The following is a 19811-nucleotide window of genomic DNA, read 5'->3' on the forward strand; positions in this document are numbered from 1 at the left end:
ACGGGGAGGCGCTGAGCCCCGGCGGAGGGCCGCGGCCCAACGGGCAGACCAAGCCGCTGCCCGCGCTGAAGCTGGCGCTGGAGTACATCGTGCCGTGCATGAACAAGCACGGCATCTGCGTGGTCGACGACTTCCTGGGCAGGGAGACCGGCCAGCAGATCGGCGACGAGGTGCGCGCCCTGCACGACACCGGCAAGTTCACAGACGGGCAGCTGGTCAGCCAGAAGAGTGACTCTTCCAAGGACATCCGGGGGGACCAGATCACCTGGATCGAGGGCAAGGAGCCCGGCTGCGAGACCATCGGCCTGCTCATGAGCAGCATGGACGACCTCATCCGCCACTGCAGCGGGAAGCTGGGCAACTACAGGATAAACGGCCGAACGAAAGTAAGTGGCTGGGGCCGGCGCCCGGAGAGGGTCTGTGGGCGCTGCGCCTTATCGTGGCTCCTTTTGTCCCCGCGGTGGCCACAGCGCAGACCCTGCCGGGACCCCGGTCACTCGTGGGGGTGGGGGCGCTTGGGGCACCGGGCACCGGGTCTGGGTGGTGGATGTCGCCCGTGTGCCCGAGCTGGTTGTAAGCACCGCGGTTTTCAGCGCGCACCCGGCTCTGATTGAGAGCCAGGCGCTGTGTTTAGTCTGTCAGCTGCCCCCAGAAAGGGCCGTTTAAAAGCCTGTGGTCGGAAGACTCCCCGTGTTCAGGAAAAGCTTGGCGGCCTGCTCCCCTCCCCCTCGAAGCTTTATCTTGCCGGCTGTCCCTGCTGTTCTGAAACCCACTACCAACCCGGGAGAGGAGTGTTTCCGTTCCCAGGGCTCAGAGTAGGTGGGTTACACTCAGAACACAGCTTTCCTCGGTTCGCTTTGTTAGTATGATTCTTCTCTTGAAAAAAAGCTGTTTTTGTGGCTTCCTAGACTCTCCTCCTTCTCCTTCTCGAGGGCTCCTTTTACCCTTAGGTTCGGTGGGGTTTTTGCCCCTCTTTCTCTTACACTGGCATTTCCTCGCCCAGCAGCTCCTTCCTTGGCCGTGCAGACAGCAGCTCTTCTCCACTCTCCTTTCTAGATCTGAATCTTTTCTTTGTATTCAGGGCCACCCTGATCTACCCTCCCTCCATAGTCTGAGTTTTGAGAGGTTTGGGAAAACCCTGACACACAAGTTGGTACACACAGGCTCTTTCCTGTAATTATTGCTTGTGTAGGTTTTGAACTATGTTGACAGTCCTATGGGACGGTCAGACAGAGAATGTTTGGGAGGGAAAAGATGCACCGAATACGACGGGAAGGCTGATGTACAGCCCCCTCATCGCCGGGTGGGGGCACCTGTGCTAACAGCAGGTGAGCTCAAGAAAAAGTTGCTTATAAGTAAGCTTCTGGGTGGGGTAGTTCAGGTTTCTGGAGTTGAAAAGGGAAGGGGAGACGTTTAAGAGCCTCTGCTGCATCTCCAGTGTGAGGGCAGCGTGGTCCCCCAAAGTACAACAAAGTAAAGCTGGGGAGGCATGGAGGTCCCACTAGGCCTCAGTCCGGGCGCTCCGTGAGGTTCTTTAAAAAGAAGAGCTGTCCTGCTCACAGCAGAATGTCCCACTCACTCCAGAAGGTGCTGCTGCTGGGGAACAGCTTGGGGTGGGAGGGGCAGAGGAGGTGGTTTCCTCTCTCTCGGGGTCTGTGGCTCCCTCCTGCTTCCCTCCTTCCTCCCGTTCCCCTCGGGCTGCCTGGCTCTCAGGGAAGATGTTGGGATGGGACATCCTCTTTCCTCTTGGGTTGAAGTAGCTGAAGGAAAGGTGTTGATTGAAATCTCCTGCCTGGAGGTCTGGGGAACCAGCCTAGCAGCAGGGAGAATGGGCTCACACTCTGAGCACACACTTTTCATTCATTCCAGGGACAGGGTTTCAGAGTATGGACAACCTTTCACTGAACCTCACATTTTGTAAATGACGCTTACTGCCGGGTGGGTGGCACAAGCCTGTAATCCTGGGACTCAGGGAGGCAGAGGCAGGTGGATCTCTGTGAGGCCAGTCTAGTCTACAGAGTGAGTCCAGGACAGCCAACGCTACACAGAGGAATGGTTTCAAAAAACGAAACATTTCTTGCTTTGTGTGTGTGTGTAGATCAGAGGACAGCTTTCTGGATTTGAGTTTCCTACCAAGTGGGTCCGTCAGACTTTACCTGCTGAGCCATCTATCACGCCAGCCCCTCGTTGAACTTTTGACTTCAAAAAAAGATGGGTAATCATATTTGAACATGTAATTTAAGTATTTCTTAAAAAGAGAAAAGTATTGCTCTTGGGCACTCAGACACCAGGCACACACTCCTCCGTTCAAATATTGAGCAAGCAGGCTGCGTCAGGGGTCAGGCTTCAGAGCAGGCCCCAGACAGACACTGTCACAGCGGTCGCACCACCGGGCACAGCATCCCTGAGTAACATTTGGGGTAAGGGTCAGCTTATACTAGGCCAGGCCCCACTGCTCAGGCAAAGCCGGTCAGGTTCATGCCAGACTTTGAAGCCAGTGTTTCCCTGCTGCACTAGATCTGGAAGGACTTCAGTGAGCACATGGCTTTTAGTTCTTTTAGTTCTCTGAGACAGGGCCTCTCTGTGTAGCCCTGGCTGTCCTGGACTCGCCCTGTAGACCAGGCTGGCGTCGAACTCACAGAGATCCACAGAGATCCACCTGCCTTTGCCTCCCCAAGTGCTGGGATTACAGGTATACACCACCATTTCGTTTTGATAGACATTTCTGTTGATGGTGAGGGAGTTTGTCTTGACGCTCTGGATCTGGCTGTATAAACGTTTTGACTGTACAGTGCTTACTGCATAGACTTAAAAGCAGCTGTGTGTTTTAGCCACTGAGGTGTACTCGGTCTACCACTGAGGGCCTGTCAGAGCGCGGCTGTTACACTTGATTGCCTTCGGGACTGTACTCTCTGTCCTGTGACAGTGCTGTTAGGCTTTCTGCCAGTGTGCTCTAGCTTTTGAAGCCGCAGCGGGTTGTGAGTCAGTGCCTGGTCCCGCCTCTAGGTCAGGAGAACAGGTTGGATTATCGTCTCCCACTGGAAGTCCTTTTAAGATACCAGGATTGTTTATTTTTATTACTACTGCTGCTTTTAGTTAATGTGTATGAGTGTTTTGCCTTCATGTATGTTTGTACATCACGTATGTACAGTGCCTGTTGGAGGCCAGAATCAGTCATTGGATCCCTTGGGACTAGAATTACAGACTGCTGTGAGCCACTGTGTTGGTGCTGGGAATTGAACCTGGGACCTCTAGCAGTGTTGTTAACCTCTGAGCCAACCCTCCAGACCCCCAGATACCAGGATATAAGTCAGGTCTACAGCCGAGCTCCGAGGTCTCTGTCACTTCATCTGCGTGTATGCCAGGACGTGGCAATGAAGTGGTGAGACTTCCCTAGTGTCCGCCTCAGACATGCGCATCTGGCCATTGCTCATCCACCCACTTGAAAGAGGAACCCCCAAGGGAAGATGAAGTAATGTAGGAGAAAAGCAGAAACGTGATTGTTGCCAGTGATGGAAGCCTGCCTTCCACTCGCCCTGGGATCCTCACCCTCTTCTTGCCCTTAAGCTGCCCTTTACCCTCTTAGCCTTTCTCACATCCGTCCTTCCTTCCATCAGGGAGACCGTGGTGACGTCAGCAGCAGGGAGCCACGGTCTTCCCTTGTACAGAGCAGTGTCTGAGCGCTGTCAGAGGCCACAGGCGCTTCTGGGTAGAGAGGAACGGTGCAGAGGGACCCCGAGTGAGTGCTGTGTGTGAGCACTGTGTGTGTGTGTGAGTGTGAGAGGGTGAGCGCTGTGTGTGTCTGTTGCCATGTCTCTGGAGAATGCTTGGCCTTAAGATGATTGCAGCACCAGGTGTGGTGGCTCACACCTTTAATCCCAGCACTTGGGAGGCAGAGGCAGGTGGATCTATGTGAGCTCAAGGCCCCAGGGTTTCCTAGTCAGACCGTGCCTAAATAAATAAAAGAGGAGGCTGAGACAGGAGAATACTGGTTCTGAGGCCACCCTGGGTTGCACAGAAATACTCCTGTCCAAAAAAACCCCAAAGCAAACCACTAAAAAGTGAAATCGCTGGAACTACATGTATAATGTTTTTAAAACTTAATTCAAGTCTCATGTTCATTTGCGGGTGCATGTGAAGAAAAGATGCTGGGGTGAGGTGATTGGGATGGCAGCCTTGTCTCAATCCGCAGTGCCGTGAGGGAGACGGAGTAATAGGATGAGAGGAGCAAGCACCTTATACTGCTCAGATTTTTCTGTGCTGCAGTTAATTAGTCAGCTCTGGGAGGCTTTTAGAGCAAAGAATGGGATGAGGCCGATCCTGCTGCTTTATTGCAGCCGCCATGGAGGGGTGGCAATCCTCTTAGATGGAAAACCGGGCAGCGAGAGGCAGAGACCCTCCAGGACTGTGCTGCACTGAGGCTCAGAGCAAAGCCTCCAGACCCGTGAGAAGTAAATCTGTTTGTCAGCCTGAAAGCGCACAGAGACAGCGCTTCCTTCCCTCATACCTCTGCCTTCTTTTTCCTCCCAGCACAGTGGTTCAACCTTCCTGTACAGTTGAGACCCTTTAATACAGTTCCTCACGTTGTGGTGGCCCTGACCATAAAATTATGTTGTTGTTACTTCGTAGCTAACTTTGCTATTGTGATGAGTTGTAATGTAATATGCAGGAGATCTGACCTGTGGCCCCAGAGGGATTTTGACCCACAGGTTGAGAGCCAGTGTCCTGGAACCTTGGACAGAGCAAGGAGAACAGCTTGGCTGTGGTTGACAGCCACTTTGGGATGGGAGAGTAGAGTCAGTTGTCCTGTGTGCAGAAGGCTGAAGGGTTTTGGACTGCTGCTCCTGGAAGCTGAGTAGAAGGTGGTCCTTAAAGATGTTGAGATGTTACCATGGGGACAGGTATGATTGCGCACACCTTTAGCCCAGCACTCGGGAGGCACTGGCAGGTGGATCTCTGAGTTTGAGGCCACTCTGGCCTCAGATGGTGTTCACCATACTGTCAGCCTGCCTCATGCTCGCTGTGAGGCTTCTGTGTAGCCTGCAGCTTGTACATACTTGCCTCATGCGTGTGAAAAGCACACACATGCATTTGCCTAAAACACAATAGGTCAGACTGTTATTAACTGTTGGCTTCCCATGTTAGAAAAAGAAATCAAACATTTTCCTGATTCTTCCTTTTTTTAGTGTACTTGAGAGAGTGTCTCAGCGTAGAGCCTGGACCCCACATTGTAGGGAGTCTCGATGGCCGGGAGCATGCAGTGTAGACCAGGCTAGGCTTCAACTCAGATCTGGCTCTGAGTTTTTCTCTAAGAGATCACGGTTTTCCCTGCGGTAAGCTGGAGAAAAAGGCTTAGGTGTTTTTTTGATGCAGCCACCACTTTCCTGACATGTACACACACACAGCAGCATGCATACATGTCCGTGGGCATACAGAGGTGTGCACACAGGTCCACACAGTTTTTCCCTCCCAAAGGAGGGACTTTGGAGCTGTTGGCGACAGCAGCAGAAGCGTGTCAGCCCTCTCGTCGGCAGTGTGCCCTTGCCTGCAGAACTGATTTCGCTCCCTTTTGGTAGTGAACATGGGTGACTTGCTTGGCTCTTCCCAAGTGCTTTGGCTAGTCTGACACTTTAGCGTGGCAGTCTTCTCCACCCGGCTATCCCATTGCTGTTGAGGGGTGCCACCTGACGCGGGCCCACACTCCTGGTGGGCCCTGTCTTCTCTCTTTCCTCCGTCAGGCTTGCTCCTCATTCCTCCATGTTTCTGAAGCCTGTGCTTTCTGGTGTCTTTGGGTTGATGTTATCAGCTTAGTTGCTTTACTTAATTTTTCACTTTTCACCTTTTGCTCTTACGGATCCGTAGATACTTTTCTGGTGCAGGGAGCATTCCCTGTGAATGCCCAGAAAGCACTCTGCACTGACACAGGGCTTCCTGGAGCCAAGACTTGGGCTTCCTGTTCAGCAGCCCATGCTGGCTTTGAACTCCTGATCTTTCCCCTCCAGCAGCATCGTGCGCCACCTGGCTGTTCAGTTTCCATAGCTGCCTTGTACCACTGTGCTGGCCTCAGGGCCCCAGTTCCACAGTGGGAGCCGTGTGTGGCTGCACAGGTTTGTGTGTATGAATGTGCACGGGTGTGTCCTGGTCACATACTGCGCTATCCACAGCTTGCCCTTGGCTCTGCTTCCAGCTGCCCAGCTCTTGTTGTGTGGTGAGCCCACCAGAGACTACCACATGGGCACCTTGAAGCCGAAGGAAAGTCTTCCCTGCCAGCCAGCTGCTTCATGCGGAATCTTCCCAGGTCGCCCGGCCCAGAGCCTTAGCTTGCCTTCGTCCTTCATGCACAAAACCCACGCTCTGGTTGACACACTTGTGTAGTTGCACAGAAGTGGAACCTCAGAAGCCAGAGTGCATGGTGGCTGTGTTTGGAGACTTCCCTTGTTCTAGCGTGTGCTGGGCTCTGAGGCCTGAGTGGCACCTCTAAAGTGGTCAGTGCTGTTGAGCTGGAAGCCCGTCGCACTCCGAAACATCCCCTCCCACTCCGAAACATCCCGTCCCCAGCTGTTTCACTAGAGTCCTCACCAGTGTAGCTCATTCAGCCTCTCCTAGCCCACTCCTGGCTGCGGCTGGGGTTACACACGGCTGGGGGGGGGGGGGTCAGGGCCTGAGCGTGTATGCTGGGCCTTCGTGTGAGGACAGACCTCCCGCCCCACACCCTGCTCCTGGCAGGTTCCGCTCCTTGATGACTGGGCTCGGGCCAGAAAGCCACAGAGAAGCTACCAAGAGCCTAAAGCGCCCTTTTCTGCAGACTCGCAGGGCATCCTCTCCCCTGCAAGCCTGCCTGTTGTTGTCACAGTTGAGTCACACCAGTCAGTGAGCATTCACCTCCTCCGAGGTGTGCCGTTCACTCTGTCTCTGTTTGCAGCCAGGGCCTGGAGCAGCCTCAGCCTCTGAGTGCTGGGGATCCCAGGCGTGTGCGGCTGTGATGGCGCCTTCATTGGTCTGCACGCTTGCTGGGCGACCACAGGCTTCACTGGCAGGTCCTGGGGTTCACTGGTTTCAGACTCTCCGTGCTTGACTACTCAGGTCTAGACGTGTTCTCTACATGGAACGTGTCCCCTTCCTGCTGTGTGCATCCAGGGAACTTCAGCACCTCAGGAGTGGGTGTGAGCCTGAGCAGTGGGTGTGAGCCGGCACCTGGCTTCTTCAGGCACAGCTGCTGCAGCAGCCACAGCCTCCTCCGGGACAGTCTGCAGTCTCCCTCCCAACAACTGACTGCATGGGATGGGAGGCAGCCCCACCTGCATGTTTGGAGAGCTTGGCAAACTTCCAGATTCCTATTGAGCTTACCTGTGTTAGAAGAGGTGAGGGCGGGCTGGAGAGACGGCTCAGCCATTAAGAGCACCCTCTGCTCTTCCAGAGGTCCTGAGTTCAATTCCCGGCACCCAGGTGGTGGCTCACGACCATCTACACTGGGATCTGATGCCCTCTTCTGGTGGCAGGTGTACATGCAGATAGAGCACTCATCTATGTAAAATGAATAAATACATCTTTCTTTAAAAAAAAAAAAAGGGAGGGCTGGTAGGGTAGGACAGGAGTCAGGTGAATGGAGGAACGGGCTTTAAGTGGATTCTGTCCGAGATTTCTGTTTGTGCAGCGTCTGCTACATACAGTAGGATACATGCGTGCGTTTCGTGCGTTTCGAAGGATCAGGAGTTCAAAGTCATCCTCACCCATCTAGTGAGTTCAAGGCTAGCCTGGGCTACAGAGCCACCTCACTCTCGTTTCCATTTCCTGTTCAAACCCAGCTGTATCTGTGCCATGGAGAATTTCAAACACCCCCCCCCCCCATCTTGTATCTTTCCTTCTGTTCCTTGCTGTCTTTTGAAAAGAGCACTTTCTTCCCACCACGTGCTTTCTTGTCTGTGGCTGCCCAGCTCCTTCCCTGTGGAGCCCAGGCAGTGCCCCTCAGCCAGCTTCTTGTCCTGCTGTGGCCCTGACAGCGCCTGTGTTGCTGACACGCCCCTCACAGTTGGGGGCCTTGTGGGCTGTAGCACCTTATCTTATCAACAAGTGTTCCTGCTGCTTGTGTCAGAGGCCCAGTGAGTGTTAGGTCTGAAATTCTTCCTGGCCACCCTAATCCAGGTTTTAATCAGTTCATATGCAGCCCCTTATATAATTGCCTAGTGTTTTTTGGTTCGCTTTTGTTTTGTGATTTCTTTGCTGTGCACAACCTATCATAGGTTGAGCCAACCCTGAGGACTGGGAGACAGCACAGTGGTTAAACAGCTTGTCCTGTGAGTGAAAAGAACCTGTGCAACTGCCCAGAGGCCTGGCAACAGGCCCTGGATCCCAGCCTCCCAGGGCACAGGGGCATCTGGAAGTGGGCTAGCTGAAGAGAGCCACTCAGGTGAGCTCTGGGTTTGCTTAAGATAGACTGCAGTGAAGCATAACGTGGAGGAGCAATGAGGGAGACTCCTGACATCTGCCTCAGACCTGTGCAGACACATGGGCCCATCCATTCGATTACAAATACATATGTGCATTCTGCCACAGATAAGTGCATGGAGAGAAAATAATTACCAGCCCTTAGGAAGCCTCACTTAAAAGCCCCGGGCACATTTGTGGGCCCAGCCTTTGATATTAGGATATGGGGGCGCGCACACATACCCTGGGGTGGGGACCACATGTCATGTTTGAAGTAAGCTTGTCACTTAATGCCCAGCTGCACTCACAGCTGGCCGGGTGTGACCATGGGCCACAGATTGAACATGCTCCAGAGGGTGTGATTTGATTGTTTGAACCGATTATTGTGGGTTATGAAAATGGTGCCTTTTCCTCACTCCCCAGCACATCAGTGAATCAAGTCTCTGAATGGTCTCCATCCTGACCCTCTCTGGTCATTTAGAATGTGCCTTTCCTAGTGTTTGCACTCTGCCACCCATGTGAAAAGCTGTATGGCCACACATGCCTATCACCAGATACTCTTGGGGCAGAGACAAGACGTGGGCTTGCCTGCTGCCAGCTGAGCTCCTGGTTCACCAGGAGACACCGTTTCAAGACAAGAAGGTGATGCGGCAACCCCAGTATCCTCCTCTGTGCTTTGCGCGCGCGCGCGCGCACACACACACACACACACACACACACACACACACACACTGTCCTTCAAGTCCGCTGTAGTGGCATACACCTATAATACTAGCACTTGGGAGGTGGAGACCGAAGGGTCAGGAGTTCAAGGTCATCCTCTGCTGCCCGTGCTTTCAGGCGTGCTAGCACCCAGTGACTCGACCTTGACCATCTTCTGGGCTGTCCCTCACCTCCCTCCACCACCTGGCAGAGCTCGTGTCTTAATCTGCAGCAACACCCCCCCCCCAGGTCTGTGGGTGTTCTTTCTGTTGTGGTCACCTCCCCTCTGCTTACTGTGTTGTTCCTGACCCCTAATTTTCCAGATAAAAATAGCCCAGGCCAGCCTGGCCTTAAACTATTTTTAACTCCAAGTACTGGGAGAAAGGTCTGCTTTGAAGGTGAACTGGAGCTCTGTGCCATTCTCTGTGATAGGAGCTGGGCTGGGTGCCAGTGGCCTGCCCACTGCCGAGGGGTGGCCTGCGTGCCTGCCTCCTCCCCCCTCCCACAGTGCCTGAGAAGCTGCAAGAAATGCCTGTGTTCCCAAAGCTAGCAGCTGGGAAGGTGTGATGTTGAAAGTGACCTCTTAGACACAGGCCTTCAAGGTGACTCCCAGGAGATGGGCCTGTTGCCAAAGCATGATCCGAGGTAACCCAGCTTTAAACCGGTGGCCGAGACAGTCACTGAGCTGCTGAAATGTGTTTGAAGCTGCCACGGCTCAGTTTCGGACATGTTAAAGGCAGGCTGAGGAGTTTAAAGGCTCTGGAGTGAATGCTGGATGTCCTCACAGGACCAGCGCTCGATTCTCAGCACAGCATCCGCGTGCTGCAGCTCCAGGGCATCCCTCTGGCCACCTCATGGAAGGGTTCATTTAACAACAGGGCCTGGCCTTCCCCAGGCACGAAGTGTCTCTCTCAGGGCCAGGAAGCCTTCCGGTTCTAGCGTCCAGTGTTTAATTGACTTCAGAAGCAGCTGGGTCGTCTGAGCTGTGTGTGACAGGGAGGCGTGGCAGGAACCCATTTGCGCATTCACTTTGGTTTGGCTTTGATGAACATTCAAACACTTCACCCTTAAAACTGTCACCTACTAAATGTGAGGAGATGACTCGGTGGGTAAAAGCACTGTTGCTTTTGCAAAGGACCTGGGTTTGGTTCCCAGCACCCACATGGTAACTCACACTGCCTATAGCTCTGGTGTCAGGGGACCCGACACCCGCTTCTGGCATTCTGGGACAAGGCGCATATTGGTGTGCACCAGCAAAACACACAAAGTCACTAAATAAGTAATAGATATAGTTGTTTGTTGTTTTTTTTAAAGTTCCACCTCTTAATTGTGCTTAACTTTGCCGTTCATTCTGAGTATGGAGTTGGTGAGGAAAGTGTCCCAGGAGCAAGCCATTCATATGCCAGGGACAGTGGTAGCCGACGGGGTCTCACTATGCAGCTTGCACTGGCCTGGAACTCTCGTCCATCGTCAGGCCTCAGTCTCTGGAGTGCTGGCTTTGCAGGATGCACTGTCCTGCCCAGGGGGGAAGCATCTCGAGTGAAGATGTACCCGGAGGCCACGTTGGTGAGCAGGTTCTATCCTCAGCCGGCACGAAGCTTGGCCCACGGCAGTTCTCGCTGGCTGCTTACTCTGAGTGTGGACCCTGCAGACGTGTGGTGGGGGCTGTCAACCTCTTCCCTAAGTGAATGCCCACAATGTATAGCTTTCATGTTAGCCTATGTTAAGTCCCTGAATGGGAGCTGGAGAGATGGCTCAATAGGTCAAGGCACTTGCCATGAAGCCTGAGGATCTAAGTTTGTTCTCCAGGACCCACATGGTGGAAGGACAGGCTGTCTTCTGACCTCCACGTGCATGCCATGGTATGTGTGTCTATATGACACACAGATGAAAAAAATAAATGTAAAAAACTAACTTTTTTTTTTTTTTAAAGTTCTTGTTATAAAGGTGTCCCAGAAGACCCAAGCCAAGAGACAGGGTCCCTCACTTGCCCAGGCTTGCCTGGAACTTGCCATCCTCTTGCCTTAGTCCCTGGGATTACAGACATGCCTGCTCATGCTTACTGAGTTGCTTTTCCTGGTTAGAATAGCGTGTTGTGGGTCTCCCCCACCGGCAGGCATGTGTGTAGGCTTGAGGAGTTGTTGGCTTTGTACGGTCCTCACAGAAACAAAGCCATCTGTACATGGCAATATGGGAGCTGTGACTTGGGCTGTCTGCCCAGGACACACCTCTGCAAAAGCATCGCCAGGCCGGTGTCTGCTTTGGAATCCAGATGTGCAGTCTTACCATAAAGGATGCAGAGTTGCTTCATCAGTAGGGACAGGACTGTGTGGTGAGCTCTCCTGCCCTCTCTGCCTCTTTCCTTTGAGTCTACCTGACACTGGCATTGCAGGACGGTTCACCTGAATTTTTAAAGATTAAAAGATCTAGGGTCTGGAGAGATGGCTCAGAAGTTAAGAGCACTGGCTGCTCTTCCAGAAGACCTGAGTTCAATTCCCAGCACCCACATGGCAACTCAGAACTTTCTGTAACTCAAATTCCAGTGAATCCATCTCTCTCACACAAATATATATGTATGCCAAACACTAAATGCATATAAATAAATAAATAAATAAATAAATAAATAAATAAATAAATAAATAAATAAGAGAAGATTAAAAGGTCTTAGTAGATATCACAGTATGCTCGAGCTGTTCTGTTCACGTGTTAAAGACGGTTCCTGTGATTGCTAGCTCTGGTACATCCCTTGATGGCTTGGTGGAAATGTGTAGGAGCCATTTGTTCTTGGGGGTGGTTTCCAGGGACTGTGTTTCAGTGTTACACAGTGTGGAGGGTATTTCAGCCATGCAGAGGTTTCTTCGGCTTAGCATTGTCCGAGAAAGGGAAGGTGACTGCTGCCAGAAGCCAGCAATGGGCAGAGTTCAGATTCTTGTCCTCAGGGTCTGTGCTGGCACAAGTCTCTGGCTGCTGACCCAAGAGCTCCATCAATGAAATGGAAGCAATATGGACCTAACAAACAGAAAAAAAGGGTAGAGGAGCTATGGTTTGTGTTAGGAGCTTTTTGAGAAAGATGCCCGTGTCTTCCGCAGCCCTTTCTTGAGTACTGGCTCTGGGTGCTGGCTGTCAGTGGCTTACAAACTACACTGAGGTTTCATCTGTCCACACTTTTTAAAGGCAGGGTCTCTCACTGGGACCTGAACTTGCCAAATAGGCTGGTGTGGCTGGCCAGTGAACCCAAGAACCCACCTGTCCCCTCCCGATGCTGGCTTTCAAATGTGCGCAACCTCACACCCACCTTTTTATGTGGCTGTGGGGGATCGAACTCAGGTCCTCATGTGAACGTGGCAGGCACTTTACTAATTGAGCTATTTCCGGGAGTCAGAGGTTTTGGTCGGCTTTATTTTTAACTAAAGCCTCTCTGTTGTTGCTTGGGCAGTTGGCACATGGCCTGGGCCTGGTGAGAGGAAAGCTGACCCCTGGGTAAGGGCGCCGTGTACTCATTCACACAGCCTGTCACATCATGGCTGCTGAATGCCCTGGCAAAGAACACTGGATCCGGGGTCCTCTCTCAGGCCCTCCCCCATTACAGACTGTGTGCGGTGGGAATACGTGTTTTACTGGTGAATTTAATTATTAGAGCTGCATTCATTTTATTTTTTAATATTTATTTATTATGTGTACAGTGTTCTGCCTGCATGTAGACGAGGGCACCAGATCTCACTATCGATGGCTGTGAGCCACCATGTAGGTGCTAGGAATCCAACTCGGGACCTCTGGAAGAGCAGCCAGTGCTCTTAACCTCTGAGCTGTCTCTTTAGCACTGGGGCTGCATTTAAAAATTGGTGATTGTAGGTATTAATTTTGAAAGTTCATCACCCGTACAGATAAGCTAGAGTGGGGGCCAGATCTCAGCCTGATGAAATGCTCTAGATCTTTGATAAACACGTAGGCTTGATTACTTTGTAACTTGTCAATGCGGGTGTTTTTCGGAAAGATTTATTTTCATCTTAGGAATGTTTGTCTGCGCTGTATGCATGCCTTGAAGCCCAGGTGTCAGAGCCCCTGGAGCTTGAGCTGTAAGTAATCGTGAGCTGCTGTGGGTGCAGGGAACCGAACTCCGGTCCTCTGCAGGAGCAACAGGTACTTTTAGCCACTGAGCCATCTCTCTACCCCCTGAGATTTATCTTAAATCGTGTAGACTCCAACTTTATAAGTTTGTTTTTGTTCATCGCTGAGGATCAGTCCCAGCTCTTTCACTCGCTCTGGAGCTGTACTGTGAGTCACTTCTAGCCTGAGGAAGTTTTAGAAACCAAATTATAAAGTAATGGGGGCGGCCTAGGGTCATCACTGCCATGACCCACTGCCCCTGTAAGACTCCTTTGCTCTTAGTCACATCTGCCATTGACTGATTGTCAAAGTTGTAGGCCGACTTGACATTGTCACTGTTGAAGTCATGTGCTGATTGTTCTCATAGTGAAGAATGCATTTTGAGAAGCCTGTGTGACTTTTGACTTGAGAGATTTCTGCGGGTCCAAGTTTTTGTTTGGCCTGAGTTCTTCTTTTAATTTAAAATTTTTTTTTTAGATTCATTCTTTTAAATCATTTAAATCATTTTAAAGCTGGTTTCCAGAGGTCAGCTCTCCCTGGAGCTAGACTTACAGGTGGCTCTAAACCATCTAACGTGGGACACTGAACAGCAGTGTGCTCACTCGTAACTGATGAGCATGTCTCTAGCCCCTGGCCGGGTGTTTGGTTGGTTGTTGTGCTGTTGTGCTTTGTACGGGAGACAGTCTCCTGTAGCTTAGACTGTGTTGGGAACTTAATGGTGTAGCTCAGGCTGGCCTTGATTCTCCTGCTCCGTCCTCCTGAGTCTGAGCCACTGTGCCTACCTGCTCTTCAGAGTGGAAGTGACAGGCCTGTAAGGTGTAGATTACTTGGCTTATGTATTACAAAAATCGCTTTTCTGCTCACTTACAAAAAGCTCTGTATTTGAAGTCAGGCCACCTGTGTATTTTTCTTGTAGAGATGTGTGCTGTCAGGGTATGCATGTGAAAATATTTGCATAATTTAATATGGCCTAAGTCTTCCGTCCTTGGAGCTGTCGCTTCTTTAGAGTCGGGGTATTACAAGCATGTATTTCATCTGTAGAGGTCTTGCCTGTCATAGGGAAATGTTTCTGGTTTGTGACTTTTAAAGATTTATTATTATCATAAATATTCCACCATGCTCTAAACTATAGGAAGCAAAACTAAAACAAAACAAACAAACAAACAAAAAACAGTGGGCAGATGGCTCGTTGAGGCAGCAGGAGATGTCGGTGCTTATTTCTCTGTCATTGTTAGAACAAATAGCCCTCAGCTGGTCACCTGGCCCCGCCTGGGTGATGGTGTGCTCACTCTGCAGTAACAGTGGGACGTTGAGTACCGTGTACCCAGCTGTGACTCGGGTCTCAGAAAACACAGGACGGAGGCCTGGAGAGTCTCGGTAGCTGTGGGTCAGAAAGGTGTCTGGATCCATGGGACTGGAGCGGGAGCTCAGGAGTAGATGCACACCCAGAGGATTCACTGGTTTGAGTGTGTACATACATGTTTCAGACAAAGGTCTCCTAAAATTCCAGGCAGGCTTCGATCTTACCATGTAGTCCAGGATGGCTCCAAATTTGTGTAATCCTTCTGCCTCAGCCTCTGAAGTGCTGGCGTGACAGACAGACAGATGTGAATCACCATGCTTGACTCAATTTATTTATTTTTTCTATTTAGAAGTTTTTTGTTGTTGTTGTTATGTATGAGTGTTTTGCTCATATGTATATGCCTGGTGCCCTCCAAGGTCAGGCAAGGAATTGGATCCACTGGACCTGGAGTTAGAAACAGTTGTGAGTTGCCATGTGGGTCCTTTGCAAGAACAAATTATCTTCAGCCCAAATTATTTTTTTTTTAACTAAAGAAATGAAAATACAACCCACCACAACAAAGTAAAGAAGCCAAGACAGGCTGAAGAGATGGCTCAGTGGTCAAGAGCATATTCTGTTCTTTCAGAGGTCCTGAGTTCAATTCCCAGCAAGTACATGGTGGCTCACAACCATCTATAGTGAGATCTGGTGCCCTTTCTGGCGTGCAGGAGAGATGGTTGAGGAGGAAGGAAGGCTTCCACAGGAGTTCAGTGCCTAGCTCCCTTGTCTGGTGGCTCAGTTGCCACAGCTCTGGCTCTGCGGGATCTACTGCCCCCTTCTGGCGTCTGTGGGCAACTGCACTCGAGTGCACGAGCCCACACGGACCAGTTCAGGAGATATACAGAGAAACAACCCAACAGAAAGAGATTTGAAAAACTGTTTCACAGAAGGGGGCAAACAGGAATGGCTAAGTGTGTTAAAAGGTCCTCGGAGGCCAGGAGATGTGGCTTGATGGGCAATATGCGTACTTAGCATGAACAAAACCAGGGTTCAGTCTGTAGCACCTCCTAAACCAGGCATGGTGTTGCAGGCTTATAATTCTGGCACACTGGAGGTGGAGACAGGAGGATCAGGAGTTCGGAGCCATGTGGGCTTCATGTGGCCCTGTCTCTCTTGACTCACTGTCAGGGAAGCAGAAAGCACATGGAGAGGCCAGCACGCGCAGAACCGGGCCATGGAGCTGCCACCCAGGGGTAGGTTGCCGCAAGTGTTTATTGCCTATGGGAATGCAGAATGGCACAGCCGCTTTGGAAAAACAGGTTGGCTGTGCCTCGGAAAGTTAAATATAAACTCTTGATGGGACCCAGCAATTCCATTGCTGGACAGCTACAAAGAAGAGTGAAAGCCTGTCCACACGCTGTGAGCATTTCACTCATTACTGCCCAGAGTAGGAGGCAGGAGTGTCCTCTGTCCGAAGACCCATGAGCAGCCTGCCGCCGAGGTGGGGCGGCATCCCAGGAAGAGGACCTTGTTGTCCTCGATAAAGCAGCGGCACTCCCAGGACGGCTGAGAGGCCCCGCTGTTGGGGTTGGTTATTGTGCTGAGGGGGTGGTCGGTACATGTGCACTCGTGTGCCCGCACATGTGGGTGTCAGGGCTCAGTGCCGGGCGTCTGAGTGGGTCCACCACTCTGAGACGGTCCTCCGGTGGCCCAGAGCTCACTTTCTCCACTTGAGCTAGTCAGGAGGTTTCTGGGGTCCCAGTGCGAGGTGGGAGGCTGAGAGCCAGGTGGTGCCGGGGACCCCACATCTGGCTTTTACCCTTGTGCCGTGAGCACTGTCAGCAGGCCATCTCCCTGCCCACCCTCTTCCCCAGTGAAATCGGTTTAGCATGGTCCTGCTGAGGCTGGCACCTCCCAGGGAAAACCCCAGCCACCACACGCCTGTGTGGGCGTGAACAGGGCGCTCCTGCTGTGGAAGGCTGGTTCGGATAGTGCGGGCTGCACAGGCAGAGCTGCCGCAGCCAGGGACACATTCTGTAAAGCCACAGGCCTCGGAGGCCCCTGCAGTGCCCAAGTCCAGGCCGAGGCTTCCCTGGGCCTGAGATGGCTAAGGCTGGCAAGGTGGCTCAGTGGATGGAGATGCTTGTCACACAAGCCAGCCACCTGGGTTTCATCTCTGGGACCCAGGTAGCATGGAGAGAAGAGAACGGAGGCCCAGAGTCGTCCCTCCAGCCCCACGAAGCAGCTCACAGCAGCGGGCTTCCCCTCTCCACCCCTCTTTGCTCCCTCCTCCCACCTTCCCGATAAACTAAAACAAGCAAGCAAGCAAACTAACAAAAGCCTGATCAGTTGAAAGATCTCCAGTGTTGGGTTTCTGCGTCGGGCACCCAGAGTGCTCCTTACCTCTTCTGAGCGCCTCTCCTAACCGTATGCTTGGAAAGAAAAAGACCTTTTAATCCCCCAAACCACCAGCTCCGCTCTGTGTTCTTCACCACACTGGATCCCCTTCTAATACTTGCACTTTCCCTTGGCTGTTGGAAGTGTGAACACTGTCTGCCCTTCACTGCCCTGTTCCTTAGCCTCCTGAAGGGGTTAAGTGCTGCTGAGGCAGGTCTGCAGTCCTGTGTCCTCCCCACCCCCCAGCAGCTCTTGACCCTCGGGGAGGGCTGGTGTGTTGCCTATGACTGAGGAATCCGGGAGTCTGAGAATATGGAATTTGACATCAGGCAGCTAGGACTCAGAACGCTGTCCTGCTCTCAGCTCATCATATGATACCAGCGGGTCACCTGCCTCAGTTTCCCCTCTGGTGATCATCAGGGGAGTGGATGTGGAAAGCACTTTCTCTGCATTCCTCCCCCTCCCTCTTCTGCGTGTTCACAGGATTCTGAACAGCCGGGCCCTCTGTAATCTGTCTTTCTGTCCCTCCTTGTCCCCTTTCTTCTCAGCAGTTAGTACACCCTGGAGCAATGTCACCATTGCTGTGTTGCTGTCTTCTGGGTCGTGTAGCGATGCATCAAGAAGACGGGCCTGGGTGGCTCAGTGGTCAAGACACTGGCTTCTCTTTCAGAGGACCCAGGTTTGAGTCCCAGCAACACATGGTGGCTCACACCTGCCTTAACTCGAGTTCTAGGGCATCTGATGCCCACTACCAGCCTCTAGGGGTGCCGGGCACACAAGTGGTGTACAGGCAGGCGTGCAGGCAAAACACCCAAACACGCCACATAACAGATGCTTTGTCAGAGATAAAGGAAATAGTAAAGGCAGAAACCAGCTGCAGAATAACCAGGAGACTGGGATTCCTGGGTTTGCGCTCAAGACAACACCTATTTGCTCTCTGACCCTGGGTCAGCTCTAGATCCAGTTTCCAGTGTGCAAGGCCAGAGAGGTTTCTTTTGTTGCAAGATTACGAAGGTGATCAGAGATGGCAGGGTGATCAGAGGTGACAGGGTCTGACACGAGGTGGCTTTCCAGTAGTTGTGACACAGATACAATCAAGTCCCTAGCCAGTGGTGCTGGTCAGTGTTGCTCATCAGCCTGACTGGGCCTAGGACCACCTAAGAGCCGAAGCTCTGGACAGGTCTTCGAGGGTTCATGAGGCAGAACTGGGACTCCTGAATGTGGTAGCGCCATCATGCCCTGGGCTGGGGGCTTGGACTGAGAATGAAAGGAGAAAGTGAGCTGAGCAGCCTCCCTTCTCCCTCTGCTTCCCCAGTGTGGATAAGTGTAACCAGCCGCCTCCCTCCTGTCTCCAGGCCTGTGTGAGAGGCTGGACTTTGAGACTGCAAGCCAAGCTGGTTTGCCTGGTTTTGGAGACAGATTTCTCAGTGTAGCCTTGGCTGTCCTGGACTTGCTTTGTAGACCAGGCCTCACAGAGCTCTGCCTGCCTCTGCCTCCCTGAGCTTAAGTTTCTCAGGATTTTGTCACAGCAGCAAGAAAAGTGATGAATATGGCAATCAAATGGGAACCGAGAGCTACGTCACGCAGCAAGCCAGCAGCAGGCAGGGTCCGGATCCAGTCTCTTGTTGCCCATTGATCATTGGTCACTGAGCCATTGATCCGTGCCCTCTGTGTCTTTTTACTTTTCCTCATTGCAGTGGTGGGTATTGAACCCAGGACCTTTCATTCAGTTCTCATTGCAGTGGTGGGTATTGAACCCAGGACCTTTCATTCAGTTGCCAGGTGCTCTGCCGCCGAGCCTTATCCGCAACAGCCCACTGATGGTTCTTTTGTTTTGTTTTCCAGACTGGCTTTCTCGCTAGCCTTGGCTGGCTTGGAACTCACTCTATAGACCAGGCTGGCCTGGAACTCAGAGATCTGTCTGCCTCTGCCTCCCAGGTGCCGGGATTAAAGTGTGCACCACCACCGCCCAGCTCACTGTTGGTTCTTAATTCCACTTATCCAGTAGTTTCCTTCTTGCTCCACCAGGACAGACCTAAGCAGATAGTCAGCGTGCCTTCCTGGCATCCCATCATATGAGGACGGCTCACTCTTCTTTCACGTATGCTCTGTGGTGTGTTCTGTGTGGTAACTCTCCGTCGCCAACATCTCGAAGTCACAGTGACTCGGTGCTGACTCATGTGGGCCCTCCTCATTGCTCCTGCCTCCTCTGCATTCTCCGCTGCGCCTGGGTCCCTGTAGCCATCTTTGGACATCTGCATTTTCAGAGGTGCCCAAGGCGTGCATGTGCTCAGGCTCACTTTAGCCAACCCACTTGTTCCCCAAACACTGTGCCCAGACACCCCAGAGCCCTGGCAAACTCCTGGGCATATGTGGATGCTTGCATTCCAAGCAGGCACGGTCTGTCGGGCAGGTGGCCATGATCCTGCGGGTCAGGCTGTGTCTCTGTGAACTGGGTTTTCAGGGTTTGCTCAGATGGAGAGCAAAGGCTGCCTGACAGCCGGTATGGAACAGGAAGCCCCGCTGCTGCTGGCATCCAGTCGGGCGCTGGGGCTTGAAGCACCCAGGCGCCTAAGTTGTTACGTTCTCGAGGCTCACTCCATGCCTGCAGGGACGGGCCGCTGCTGGATATTTGTTTTGGCCTGCGTGCTCTCAGATTTAGCCAAGTGAGTTCGGTGTGACAGGGTGGCCGACCAGCCCTCACAGAAGCCTGCCTGTGGAGCCCAGGCGGAGCTGCAAAGGGCAGCACAAGATTTATTCTAAAACAGGGGAGCCCCTGGTACCTTCAGGAGGGAAGGCGCTGTTGGGAAGGCTGATGCCGAAGGTGACACGGAGATCGAGGGCTCTGAGGAGGCACAGGGCCGCCCTCACACCAGCTGCGGACTCAGAGCATGCACGG

General features: G+C 52.4%; 1 protein-coding gene across 1 annotated transcript in view; it reads left to right on the forward strand.

Annotated features, from left to right (window-relative positions):
- Positions 1–19811, forward strand: part of Egln1 (egl-9 family hypoxia inducible factor 1) — a 36480-nt gene that overhangs the window by 783 nt on the left and 15886 nt on the right. Inside the window, exon 2 of the mRNA XM_055617566.1 lies at positions 3–386. Within this exon, the coding sequence (XP_055473541.1) occupies positions 3–386 (384 nt within the window). The remainder of the gene's footprint in view (positions 1–2; positions 387–19811) is intronic.

This window comes from Psammomys obesus, unplaced genomic scaffold, assembly GCF_907164565.1.
Source record: "Psammomys obesus unplaced genomic scaffold, mPsaObe1.curated_primary_1811, whole genome shotgun sequence".
Classification (NCBI taxonomy): Eukaryota; Metazoa; Chordata; class Mammalia; order Rodentia; family Muridae; genus Psammomys; species Psammomys obesus.